At 42.1% G+C, this 14,417-nt stretch overlaps 1 protein-coding gene across 1 annotated transcript in view; it reads left to right on the plus strand.

Annotated features, from left to right (window-relative positions):
• LOC125466586 (claudin-16-like) overlaps positions 1-14,035 on the plus strand; it is a 33,933-nt gene extending 19,898 nt beyond the window's left edge. Inside the window, exons 3-5 of the mRNA XM_048561255.2 lie at positions 9,567-9,731; positions 11,342-11,533; positions 13,659-14,035. Of these exons, the coding sequence (XP_048417212.1) occupies positions 9,567-9,731; positions 11,342-11,533; positions 13,659-13,747 (446 nt within the window). The 3' untranslated portion in view covers positions 13,748-14,035. The remainder of the gene's footprint in view (positions 1-9,566; positions 9,732-11,341; positions 11,534-13,658) is intronic.
• Positions 14,036-14,417: the final 382 nt, after the last annotated feature.

Genomic DNA, 14,417 nt, shown 5'->3' on the forward strand with positions numbered 1-14,417 from the left:
TCTGTCTCCTTACAACCATAGCTGTCATTCACAAAGAGGTAATGAGTTTTAACTTCATTACCTGCAATGCAGGGGTGTCTAATGACTGTTTGGAAGTTGTGACCTTCACAGCACACGAGTCCACTAATACACACTGACCAGGTTTGCAGCTGGCTTTGTGACCCCTTTGCTTTGGGATATCCCTGCGATAGGGTAAAGTGCTAACATGTTTGCAGAAGATGCCTTGTTACTGACAGGGGAGGTGGTAGTCAGCCTCACGTATCTCTTCCTTGTTAGTCTTTCTGTTTGAAGTTTCCCTGAATCAGTACAAGTGTGACATTCAATGGGTTTGGGAAGGATTCTGCCTGACAGTTATTCAATTTAGCCATCTTTTGGCTGTAACTAACCTCTTTTAAAAAAAAAACGATGTTGGAATGAAAAGTTTATAAGTACTTTGGGGTTTTGGGGCATTATCATCACATTACCCCTGGTAAGGTGAATAAAAAGAGATTCGTTCACATTTCATTACAAAGGGTGAAACGGAATTAAATCTATAAAGCATGTTCACATACACATATTCGTTCTCTTTGTCTTAAGTATTTTATACTTTCAGTTCTAAGAGGGCTCTTTAAATTCTTAATAGCATGTCTGCAATCACAATTAATTTCCTGACAAGGTGGGTGATTTTTTTGGTGGGACGGTTGAAGGAACAAGCACTAATGAAATAGCCTGGAATTCTTGGTCTTAAAGTTGCCTACAGAATTTTATGAGTTGTCATCAGTGTAGGCAGTGGTCCCCTATATCAATCTTAGAGATAAATCTCAAAGATTTTGTGAGCTAGTAATATATCAAAGGTTTCCTCCTCTCCTGTGTAGCACCCTGATTTTTGTTTATTTCTTTGTAGAAGTGCCTTTTGATCTCTCCATTCTAGATTTGTCTTCCTAAAGGGAAAAAAATCCCTAGTGTTATGTCACTTGTGCACATGGCTACTTTAAATGTTTATTTAAGGTTGGAGCTCCAAGCCCATCTCACTCCTTAAAAATAGCCTTCAGTTATTCAAAACTATTTGGCATTTTTCAGTCCTTATTACTTTTGTTGAGGTTTGGGATGAACATTCGGCAGAATCAGCACACATTCCCAACAACCTCAACATGCTCCATATTGTTGTGGGAATGGAGAGCAGTGATTTACCCAGTGAAGCCTTGTGAAGTACTCATCCTTGACTCACCCTCTTCAGGCCTTCCAGTTGCTCCGAGTGAGTTTCTCATATATTGCTGTACACTGACACAATTCATCCAACGTACATGAAACTATTAGCTAAGCCTGTTACTGTCTAGGCCATCAGCTTTCGAAAAGCTAATGGGGTGTTTGAAATCCAAATGGTTTGACTGACACTGGTATGACCCACATGGAGTTAACACAACCAGAGATTTCCTTTCGACAGACAGCAAAGAGAACGTACCAGCAGCTCTTGAGTAAATCTACTTAGGCTGCTTTACCTATTCTATCAGTGCAAGCACCCAGCTGGTATAAAGGATAGGAATCAACTCTGGTCACTACATTAACTTTCCAGTAGTCCGTGCACAGCCATTTGGAACCAGCCAGCTTGGGTATAAGGAACTGGGGAACTCCAGCTACTGTGGCTAAGCTCTATTAATGCAATAAATTGTCTCCTCCTAAACCTAGGTCAGTCTTTCAGCCTATAGTGATGTGCCTTATGGGAGCAGCCTCTTTCACATCCACATCATGTAGAGCTAGGGTGGTGCAACCTGGTTGATTACTGCAGAAACCCCTCAATTCAAGTGAGCAGCCTTCTATAGTCTGTTAAGTATATAGTCTAAGTTTGTTAGTATCGCTGTATAGCTTAGCTAGGTAACGCAGGGCTCAGTCTATGCCTAACCCCTGTCTCCCTCCAATTCAACCCCACTGTTACCCTCACCCTCTAGGTCAGTGGCCTACTTGCTGTTTGTCTAGCAGTGGTATTAATTTATTGTGTTGATGTGACACAGCCTTTGCTTTTCCCCTGATCTGGGGTCTGAGTCACATAATTCACATTCCTGCATTTCATCATTACTCTGTTATGGTCATTGAACTGGGCATTTAAGGGTCCATCTGATATTGGTATGAGCACTACTATGTTAGCTGCTGGCTGAAAGATTCACCCCTTTGACACATTTGCCTTTTCTCATCAGTCTTTAGGAAATTTGCAATGGTTCTCAGGCAATATACCAGGCTTGCGAAAGTTACTTTCAGTACTCTGCCAAACAGTATTCTCTTTTACTTTTTATTTGACTTATTTTTTTTAACAAACCTGTTCAAGCACGTTATTACATGCCTTCAGAGCAGGTGGGACATGCACCCAGGACTCCTGGTCCAGTGGTACAGATATGATCTCTGTGCCATAAGAAGGCATCCAGTCTCCCATTCTAATATTTACTGTTTTTGTTTAATCTATTTTTCTAATCAAAGAGATGTTATTGCACACCTCTGGAACAGGTGGAACTTGCACATAGTCCTCCTGGTCCCAGGGTAGAGGCATAACCATTGTTCCACAAGAGGGCCCTCCAGTCTTCCAGTATAGTTTTTTTTGTTTAACCTATTTTTCCAACCAACCTTTTCAGACATGTTACTACATACCTCTAGTGCAGGTGGGATGCTGCTACTGCAACACAGAGGGACCCCAGTCTTCCATTCCAAAAACATTTCCTTAATTATTTTCAGGGGGCCTCGCATGTAGTGACCTTAAAGTAGTTAAAACTGGTTAAATCAGTGCATGAGTCCTTGATGGGTGCCTGAAGAAAATCTAGCCCTTTATCCCAGTCAAATGGGTATTCAAGGTATTTGCTGTGACCATTGTTTATCGGGTGTCATGGTACGCTTCTAATGCTCCATGTGGTTGAGGGTAATATACTGATGACTTCTGCTGGATACCACTCAGGATACCCATGACTTCCTGGAATATTTTGGAGTTGAAATTTGAGACCTGATTTGATTGGATATTGAAGGGTAGACTCTAACAGGTTAATAATTGGATGGATCCCCTCACCACTGTATGGAAATATTTCATTCACAGATGAGCAGTCTCTGGGAAACAGTCACAATAGTAAGGACATACACTTAGCCCCATTTTGCTGCATGTTTCTCCAGAAGCCGATATGGGAATCAGTCATGCAGGGCAACCTCATTCCATCCTTGTAAGCTATGGCCAGTGTAAAACTGTTAGCTGAAGTAAACCTGAGTTTTGTGTGCCATCAAATCCAACCATCAAAATCTCATGGGCTATGAGTAACATTCCTCGACTGTATTTCAATGACCCCACACTATCTGATGGATCCATTCTTCATATGCAGGTCAGTGGGGAGGTCTCAACTTGCTCATCAGCACCTCATTTTTTAAATATAGGAGCTTTCAGGGATTGCTTCCACCTCTGAACTAGTGATTTAAACTGTGGGTTAGCTTCTTAGCCTGCTACCAAGGGAAACTGCAGTTTCTGCCTCTTTAGGGTCTTTGAGGCCAGTGAAAAGGTTTCAGATAATAGATTCAAAGGTCTCTGCAGGGCCATCTCAGCTCCATTGGCCAACATTGGGATTCTTCATGGACCTCCTGTCGTCAGGGAAAATATTAGGCTCTACCTCCTGCCCCAGGTTGGCCTCCCTGACCTCAGTGGGCTAATTGGAGACCACTACCATTGATCTTTGAGCTTTTAGCGTTATTGCTGAGATGGAGGGTATTGCTGAGGTGGAGGGTATTGCTGAGATGGAGGGTATTGCTGAGATGGAGGGTAATGTTGAGGTGAAGGGTATTGCTGATGTGGAGGGTATTGTTGAGATGGAGGGTATTGCTGAGGCGGAGGGTATTGCTGAGGTGGAGGATATTGCTGAGGTGGAGAGTATTGCTGAGATGGAGGGTATTATTGAGATGGAGGGTATTGCTGAGGTGGAGGGTATTGCTGAGATGGAGGGTATTGCTGAGGTGGAGGGTATTGCTGAGATGGAGGGTATTGCTGAGGTGGAGGGTATTGCTGAGATGGATGGTGTTGTTGAGATGGAGGATATTGCTGAGGTGGAGGGTATTGCTGAGATGGAGAGTATTGCTGATGTGGAGGGTATTGCTGAGATGGAGGGTAATGTTGAGGTGAAGGGTATTGCTGATGTGGAGGGTATTGTTGAGATGGAGGGTATTGCTGAGGCGGAGGGTATTGCTGAGGTGGAGGATATTGCTGAGGTGGAGAGTATTGCTGAGATGGAGGGTATTATTGAGATGGAGGGTATTGCTGAGGTGGAGGGTATTGCTGAGATGGAGGGTATTGCTGAGGTGGAGGGTATTGCTGAGATGGAGGGTATTGCTGAGGTGGAGGGTATTGCTGAGATGGATGGTGTTGTTGAGATGGAGGGTATTGCTGAGGTGGAGGGTATTGCTGAGATGGAGAGTATTGCTGATGTGGAGGGTATTGCTGAGATGGAGGGTATTGCTGAGGTGAAGGGTATTACTGAGATGGAGGCTGACACATCCATAAGCAGCATAGGGTATTGGTCAGTGGTGATAGAGCCATAGAGTAACACAGCATGGAAATGGGCCCTTTGGCCCAAACTGGCTCATGCTGACCATGGTGCCCACTCAGTTAGTTCCAATTGCCCACATTTGGTCCGTATCCCTCTAAAACCTTCCCATCCTTGTGCGTATTCAAATGGTTTATAAATGCTGCTATTGTATCTGCCTCATCCACTTTCTCTGGCAGCCCATTCAATAAATGCACCACTCTTTGGATGAAGGAGTTGCCCTTTAGGTTATTCTTAAATCTTTCCCCTCTCACCCTAAACCTATGCCCTCTACTTTTCAATTCTCCATTCCTGGAAAAAAAGACTATATGCATTCAGCCTAGCTATGTCCCTCAAGGTTATATACACCTTAATAAGGTCACCGCTCATTCTCTTACATTCCAAGAAATAAAACCCTATCCTGGCCAACCTCTCCCTATAACTCAGGCCTACTAATCCTGTCAACATCCTTGTAATCCTTCTTTGCACACCTTCCAGTTTAACTGTGATTTGAGTTCACTCTCTAGGTGCACGCTGTAAATGAGAATGGACATATACCTTCCTTCAATCCCTTTTCCCAACACCTTGGCATCCTCTGGTGGGAAAGGTTTCCCAGGATTTGAGTTCAGGAGAATCTATGTAGTCTCAGCATCACTACAGATCTGTTCACTGCACTCTGGGGACCTGAGGCCATCTTTTCTTTGGATACAAATTCACTGTAACTCCCAGAGATTTGTTTAACCACGTCGGCACTCTCAGAAATTCCACAACAGGGATTCACAGCTGCTCTCAGAGCCAAAGCCTGGTCTGCTATGCTCTCTCACTGACTCACATTCTCTGTCTAGAAAGGTCCCATTGGTTTCTCCAATAGTTTTCAGCATTGGCCCAGATACGCGTACCTTTTGGTGGGTTACCATTTCTCAGCCTCTCCTCTCAATGGAGAATTATCCTGAGAAGGATTCTCATCATTTCTCTATCTCCCATGGGTGTTCAGTTTCCACTCACTCTCCCCAAGTCCATCCTTCCCAGTTGAAAGATCTCAGAAAGGAATCAATGCTTATCTGTGCAGAGAACGTGGTTTGTTTTGGTCTGAAAGAACTGGTGTTGAGAAAAAGGAAGGCATCGTCTGAAATTGTGTCCTCCCAGGAAAAGGCCTGACCAGATGAAGCTGAAAGTTGAAAGGTGAAAGTATTTGCTTTAGACCAATGGGTATGGATCCTTACAACAGAAAGGTACCTGAGCAGATGGCCTCAATTTTAAAAGCAAAATATTGATGAGATTCTTAATTCTAGTTTGGTGGCATGTGTGAGGGAGGAAACCTGTGGGAAGTGACTAACAGATTATTGTAAAGAGAACTATTTTACCAATGAAGGTATTTATGGTTAATAGTGGACATTTGCCGAAGAACATTCATAATTGCCTTACGGTATTAGAAAGCTGCATTTAGAAGTAGAAGTTTGACAATAGAGGTCACAGTTTCAAGATTGTCAGCAAGACAAGGGAGGGAATTTGAAATAAGACAGCTCAAGCTGTGAGGAATGAAATGAGGAAAAACTTCTGGACTCAAAGAATTGTTGATAGTAGGAATGTGCTCCCTGTGGGTGAAGAAGGGAGATTTCTTCTGCAACAAGACTTTATGCATCCCATTATAGCCATCAACCAATTTGGCTGCCTGCCTTGATCCAGTCACTCACTTCTCCACTCCTGTATTTTTTTATTGAAGGGGATAGAGTTTTTAAACTGCCCAGGGAGATTTATTTCACACAAGTGCCTTTCTGTTGTAAGTGACCGCACCCATTAGTCAAAAGCAAATTCTTTAGCCTTTCAACTGCCAGCTTCATCTGGTCAGGTCTTTTCCTGAGAGGACAGAATTTCAGATGGTGCTCCTCCTCCAGCACTAACTGGTATGCGCTTACGAAAGCCATTTCTTGTTGGCTTATAGTCAGTGTCTGTTTCCTTGAGCATGAGAGAATAAACTTTGTGAGGTTTGTACTGCAGTAATAAGGAGCAATGTTGGACTAGCCAGCTGATTGGAAGGGATAAGACCACAAGAAATAGGAACAGGATTCAGCAATTTAGCCCCTCAAGCCTGCTGTACATTCATAAGAAGAAAGCCTCCATTACTGTCTCCTCAAACTTAGGAACTAAATTAGGGTTTCATTAAGATTCCTACCTCTCAGCTTGAGCTGTCTTATTTCAAATTCCCTTTACTGTCATCTTTCTTGAAATTGTCTCTCCTTGCCCTTTCTTGTCTTTCCTATTTATCTCTCTTCTCTTCCTTTTCCTTTTCTCTTTCATTTGCATTCCTTCTCTTTTTCTTGGAATTCTGATTTCTGCTGCACCTATTTTGATCCCTCCTCACTACCCTACCTACTTTATCACTTTCCGCATGAATACCTTAGGCCACTTCTTTTAAAATTGGGGTTTCCCTGGTTTTTGGGGTAAAATTCTAATTCCAAGTACTTTATTTTTCTCTGTTTGGAGCACAGAACATTTTCATCATCAAAAGTGACTTTCTCTAATTCAGCTAAAAATGCACTGGCCTTGAATGTGGGAATTTTTGCACTGTACCAATGGAAAATCAGGAAAGCCTTTTGCGGTTTCCCCTTTAAAAATTGGTTTTAAATGAAAATTTACCCACTCTGATTTCATTTTGGTTGTGGGTTCAAATTGAGGACTCAAGCCCCCAATTTGTTTTTTGGAATTTCCATAAGGACCTTCACCAACTTTTACAGGTGTACCATAGAAAGCATTCTATCTAGGTGCTTAATAGCCCGGGTGCAACAACTGCTCTGCCCAGGATTGTAAGAAGTTACAGAAGGTTGTGAACGCAGCCCAGACCATCAAGCAAGTCAACCTTTCATCTATTTACTCCATCTACTTTTCTTGTTTCTGCAGAAAGGCAGCCAACATCATCAAATACCCCTTCCACCCAATTTATAATCCCTTCCAACCTCGTTCGTCAGGCAGATAATGCAGAAGCTTAAACACACATACTAACAGGTTCAAGAACAGTTTCCTCCTTGCTGTTTATAGATTTCTGAATGGACCTCACAAATTTCACATTTAATGTTGATCTTGCTATTAGTGCACCTTCTCTGAAGCCATAACTTTGTATTCCTCGCTCTGTTCCATCGCACCATGATCGTTGTATGTTATGATCTGCCCGCACTGCACACAAAACAATACTTTTCACTGTACTTAGGTACATATGACAATGACATATCAAATCAAATCAAATTATGACCAGGCCATGGGCAAGGCTCCTGAAATGATTACGGTTCCAAATGGGATATGCTAAGTGGTAATACTCCTGGCTGACGAGAAATAAACTCACTTCACTTCTTTGTTCACCGCCTCTCTTAGATGGTTGCAATAAGGTTCATTTAGAAAAGGTTGTGACCACACTAATTTGGACCAATATAATTTATTTATTCATTTATTTTTATTCATTTGTGGGATGTGGGTGTCACCAGCTGGCCAGCATTTCTTGCCCATCTCTAGTTGTCCTTGAGAAGGTGGTGGTGAGCTGCCTTCTTGAAATGCTGCAGTCCTTCTGCTGTGGGTTGACTCACAATACTATTAGGAAGGGAATTCCAGGATTTTGACCCAGCGTCAGTGAAGGAGTGACGATATATTTCCAAGTCAGGATCGTGAGTGACTTGGTGGGGAACTTGGAGGTCGTGGTGTTCCCATGTATCGGCTGCCCTTGTCCTTCTAGATGGAAGTGGTCGTGGGTTTGGAAGGTGCTGTCTGAGGATCTTTGGTGAATTTCTGTAGTGCATCTTGTAGACAGTACACACTGCTGCTACTGAGCGTTGGTGGTGGAGGGAGTGAATGTTTGTGGATGTAGTGCCAATCAAGCGGACTGCTTTGTCCTGGATGGTGTCAAGCTTCTTGTGTATATTTTAAAATGAACTGACTTAAATAGGCTATCTTGAGTTAACAAAAGAGTGAGTTTATTAATTACTAAATGTAAGAAAAAGTATAACAATGCAACAAGCATAGTTTAGAAATGAGAAGTGTGCCCAAAAAAGCTAACAGTTTAAAAAAGATATAGGGGATCAGCCTCAGGGTTGTTTTGAAGAATAGACAGTGGAACACTACAACAGTTCCTTGGAATTCACCAACAGCATTAATGCTGGTTGTTGAACATCAGTTTTGAGATCGTTGGCTTATTTTTCGTTAGTCTACACATTTTTTGGTCTGGCTCCTTTCAAAATTAGCAGCGCCTGGACCGAGAGAGGCACTTTCCCCTTTTACCTGTAGTGCAAGTGTGTTTATTAGCTATTCTGAATGTGTGGCCTTCACAGCACACTAATGCACAAACTATAATGTCAGACTAGTAACTCACACAGACAAAGGCCTTTAACCCCTTTTTAGTTTATCTCTGGAAGGGCAATGAACATAATGCAGGAGATGGCTTTCAGCACTTAGAGGAGGGGGAGATTGGATAGCCTGCATCATGTTCTCGCTTGATGTTTGTTTGAATAAGTACAGGCATGACATTCTGTGAACACATGGTTCTGCCAGGTGGTCACTGAGTTTACATCTGCAGCTATTTTTGGCTGTATTCTCCCTCCTCTAAAAATCCCTAATTGGCTTGAGAAGTTCAATGTGTCCATAAGCACTTTGGGATTCTGATCTGTTGTCATGACTCTTTCCTTGTATTCTTTAGGAGAGGAAACCTGGCCATAAAGGACTCCAAACCTTCGCTGACCTAACTCATTCTGACTTCACCCCACAAGTGACCTAGTAAAACACTTAGCTGTGCCAAACCAGGACAAGTACCTGAAGGAAGTGCCATCAGCTACTTTTCAGGCAAAATGGCAATAAATGTTGGCAATGCCAGCATATGCTGAGAATGAGTGAAAATAAAGGGAAGGTTACCTGTAGCTGGGATATAGGACTCTGTCAAAAGAAGTGCAAGACACTGCTGTGGAATAAATTCATAGTTAATTGTATGCCACTTACACCTGCCTACCCTGAGACATTTGTGATTGCTAATACAAGCACATTTCTTTCTTCATCTCTTCCATTTTTTTCCAGTAAAGATAGTGCTCACTCGAGCGCTAATGATTACAGCAGACATTCTAGCAGGCTTTGCACTTATTATATTAATGTTTGGATTGGACTGTGTGAAGATTCTAAGAGACGAACCTCAGATCAAATTAAGGATCTGTTACATGGCAGGCTTCATTTTTGGAATAGGAGGTGAGTCTGACACATTTGATTGTTTTAAGATCGTTTTTTCTAAAAAAGTGTTCAATCAAATAACTGCAGAGTAATCTCCCAATGATGCAGCTGGTCTAAGCATGAAGTGTGCTATACGAGCTAGGCAGTTGTATTGTTGCTGCCTGTAGTACTAGCTTCTCTATTCCAGATAGTGAGGGGTAATAGAAGTCAGTTTTGGTTTCTCTCACTCCTGCAGACTGTGCACATTAGATAAAGACAGCACTAGATTTGATTACAAAGTGTGGAGCTGGATGAACACAGCAGGCCAAGCAGCATGTCAGGAGCACAAAAGCTGACGTTTCGGGCCTAGACCACCTCTGATGAAGGGCCTAGGCCTGAAACGTCAGCTTTTGTGCTCCTGAGATGCTGCTTGGCCTGCTGTGTTCATCCAGCTTCACACTTTGTCATCTTGGACTCTCCAGCATCTGCAGTTCCTATCATCACTAGATTTGATTTAATGTCCAATTGACAGATGGGGGTCAACTAGCTTGGATGCTGGTTTGATGCAATGCAAAGGGATGCTAACAGTGTGGGCTTTCCTGCACTAGTTGAGATTACCATAAAGGGCTCTTGATCTCTCCCCTTGCTTGTGGTGTGGTGACCCTCAGGTTAAACCATCACAAGGTGCCTCTCTCCAATGAGAGAGCTGTCCTGATGAGACAATGGTACCTTTACCTCAATTGTCAAATAAAGTAATGACGTGGAAGCTTGGCTTTTATTATTGGTGCATCAATGTAATGCCAGTCCATAAGTTTAGGTTTTCCTGACAGGAGTTAGAATGGTTCTGTCATCAAATTGCCAGGCTCATAATCCAACAAAAGATACTGCCTTCAGGAAAAAGGGAGGGAATTGTGGAAAATTATATATTTTTGCATTATCTTTACCAGAAAAAGACATTGGGAGAATTCTTGTGTGTCAGCCAGAACAAATGATATGATGACATAATTTATCATTTGTTTTATTGTAAAAGCATCAAAGGCAAGATAAAATAAATTAGGCAAAGAGATGCAGTTTGGTTGACTGAAACTAGTTCATCTAATGATAAGTCTTTGGAGTTGGACCTTAAAATGTACTTCTATTACCGAAAGTTTGTTTCTTCAAAGGCAATTTTTATTTTAGGTTTTAAATGTTATGATTTTCAGTTTCCAGCTATCTTCTTAATTAACCCGTTCAGAGATATTATAATGCTTCTTGGAGCAACTGGAACTTAAACCTAGGTCACCAAACTCAAAGTTGGGGACACTACCATTGCACCACAACATCTCCCCATAATGTTTTATATAAACTTGCTAAGATTCCATTGGTGTTAAGGATGGTAAAGACCAGCACTTGAGCTCATTGAAGAAACAGCAAGGTGAAAAGATATACCCAATTGTGAGTAAAATGTCAGAATATTGGTTATGAGAAGGAAATATGTTTATTAATGGGAAGAAAGGTAGGCTGACAATGGGAAATTTGTCTGGTCGGGCAGTGCAAGATGGTAGGACGTAAATACAGGATTTTCTTCACACAAAGCCTATCTCTGGTCTTTGGTAAGCCCTCAATCAGATGGGATGTGCTGGACTGACATGGTTGTTGTCTATCTGCAGGAATTCCAGGAATGATCGGTTCCGTGTGGTATGCTGTGGATGTGTATGTGGAAAGAGCAACATTGGTACTGCAGAATGTCTTTTTAGGAATCCAGTATGAATTTGGTTGGTCTTGCTGGTTGGGAATGGCTGGGTCAACAGGCTGCTTCTTGGCTTCTATCATGTTAACCTGTTGCCTTTATCTTTTTAGAGGTAAGCTGAACCAAAATTGCATCCGCGGTAAGATTCCCTCTTTCCCTGCTGACACTTGTTCCTTAGGCACTAATTATCTTTGAGACGTGTTAACAAATGCCATGGCCTGTACAGTGGCTCAGTGGTCAGCACCTGTTGCCTCACAGAGCCAGGAGGAGTTAGCACATTCTCCCCATGTCACACATAGTGACCAGGGATGTGCAGTTTAGGTGGGTTAGCCATGGGAAGTGCAGGGCTCCAGGGATTGGGGAGGGGGTGGTGGATCATAGCTTACCTGAGTTGTGTTACAGATTCCGCATTCCCATCAATTTCCACAATAAACTGTGCTTCCCCTTTATTCATTCATGGGATGAGGGCATTGCTGGCCAGGCTGCATTTATTGTCCATCCCTAATTTCCCAGAGGGAAGTTAAGAGTCAACCACATTGCTGTGGGTCTGAAGTCACATGTAGGCCAGACTAGGTAAGGATGGCAGTTTCCTCCCCAAAAGGACATTCGTGAACCAGATGGGTTTTTCCCAATAATCAACAATGGATTCCCGGTCATCATTAGATTCTTAATTCCAGACATTTATTGAATTCAAATTCCACTATTTTCCATGGTGGGATTTGAACCCAGGTCCCCAGAATATTATCCGGGTCTCTGGATTAACAGTCCAGTGATAATACCATTAGGCCATTGCCTCCCACCTCTCCTGCCTAACAAGAATCTATTTATCTCTACCTTAATAACATTCAATAACCCTGCTTCCATTGCACGGAAGTTCCAAAGACACGCATCTCTGTTAGAGAAAAAAAGACCCCCCCCCTTCTCTATCCTAAAAGGGTGACTCCTAACTTTCCTGCAATGTCCCCTGGCCCTCGACCCACCCATGAGAATAAACATCCTTTCCATGACAACCTTGTCAAAGCCATCCAGATATGAAATTCAATTGAGTAACATCTTTCTCTTTAAAGCTCAGTGAAAACAAGCCCAGCCTGTCCAATCATGCCTCATAGGACAACCAGCGACAATGACTGTTAACAGCCTATTTAAGCAGAGACAATCAGATGCTTTACATTCGAACACATGCAATCACACACATACACAAACAGTTTGCAGCTGAAGCCATTGGTGATCTCCTGTGGTGCAGTGTTTGTGCCCCTGCCACACGGTGTGAAAGTCAAGGATCAAGTCTCACTTCGCTCCAGATGTGAGTTGTACCTTATCTGAACAGGTCAATTAAAAATATCTACAGTCATTGTCATCGGATTCCTGTCAGAAATACAGACTCCTACTGATTCCCCCTTTTTTTCACCAGAAAATGGTTGCAACTCTTAAGCCAGCTGGTATCAGTGAAGTCAATATAGATGTTGACTGAACCCGTAGCCATACTTAGCAGTCTGGTTCATTGTATTCCTGACGGAGGGACCTTTTTTTTCTATTTTAAGGTCTTTACATTTTATGACATTGTCAAGAAAAAGAAAATATTCCACTTTCCTACTGTTGTTTCAATTCTCATTGGGGTATTTTGAAACTTATAGGGTTTGACTATTTAGGACTGAGGTAAGGAGAATGTCTTATGTATTTTTGAAATTCTCTACCCTGGAGATGGAGTTGCTCAGTTGTTGACCATATTCAAGGCCAAAATCCATAGATGCTGGAATATTAAGTGAATTAGGAGCTAATATGGGAAGATGGAGTTAAAATGGAAGATCAGTCCTGACTGCATTGAGTGATGAATCTAGTTTGAAGGATTGAATGATCTACTCCACCATTCATCATGATGAGCTAATATTCTAAATCCCTCCCCTCAGTATGGCATAGCAACTCTACAGAGCAGAGGTGCTCAGAGTTACTGGGGCACAAATGATGGGAATTTTATTGGACTGAATGCTCAAAGGCAGTCTCACATTGTTACAGCCCATCCTTATTAAGAGGGAGTCATTGACTTTAGACAGGACTTCTGACGGGAAATTCGGTACTTTTTTAAAAAGATTTCGGGACAGATCCTTGTGCAACTTCCTGCCTGCAACTTTTGAGGTTATTTCGGCTTAGGAACTGGCCTAGCTGGAGAGGAAAATTAACTCCTGTATACTCTTAGAAATAGCATCTGGAATGACATTTCTTTCTGTTTCGTCAAACAGATTTGAGAACCGCCCGATACAATCTATCCTTCTATCAATATGGGAGAACAGCCACTGGCAAAATGTACGCCATGGATTCACGTGTCTAGAAGCCTTTGCTCTAGAGCTGTGTACTAGAGTTCCATACAGCAGCTTCTCCCGTGTGTCAAAGGACATGTATTATCCTTAAAAACAAAGTGAAAGGCTACATATTGCAGCTGGTTTTAATTGTCAAAGCTTTTGAATTGTTGTGTTGAGTAACACTGAATCGCCAAGTGGAAGTCCTGATGTAGTTTAGTCAAATGCAATCATCAAGTGAAATCACAAATTTCCATTTAGAAGAATAAATTGTTTTAATAAATCCACTACGTACAGTTGTGATGAAAAGCTTGATATCATGTGACAAAAAGAATAAAACAATCCTTTGGAAAGTGTCAGAGTTTTATACGTCACATCTGCGTAGCGCCTGAAGTAAGTTGCAAATAAATGAAACATGCTAATTGTTCAATGGAATGTTAAGGAAGGTAATGAAGCAGAAATATCATGGAAACTGCTGCCCATGGGGTAGAAAGGGTGTTTTGAACCTTGGTGCCACTCACTCTCAAGGGCAAAAAATTTGACTGGTAAGTAATCTGTGCCGTTTGTGAAATGCAACTTCTAAACTTTTCTCCTAAAATAGGAATAGTCAAACTGAATCGAGTAGGAGGGTAAACTGCTAGCAGTATTTATGCAATGCCAAACTCAGTGGACTTTAGAACGTGCCAGTAGGAAAAAGTGCAT

This window comes from Stegostoma tigrinum, chromosome 28 (genome assembly GCF_030684315.1).
Source record: "Stegostoma tigrinum isolate sSteTig4 chromosome 28, sSteTig4.hap1, whole genome shotgun sequence".
NCBI classification, from domain to species: domain Eukaryota; kingdom Metazoa; phylum Chordata; class Chondrichthyes; order Orectolobiformes; family Stegostomatidae; genus Stegostoma; species Stegostoma tigrinum.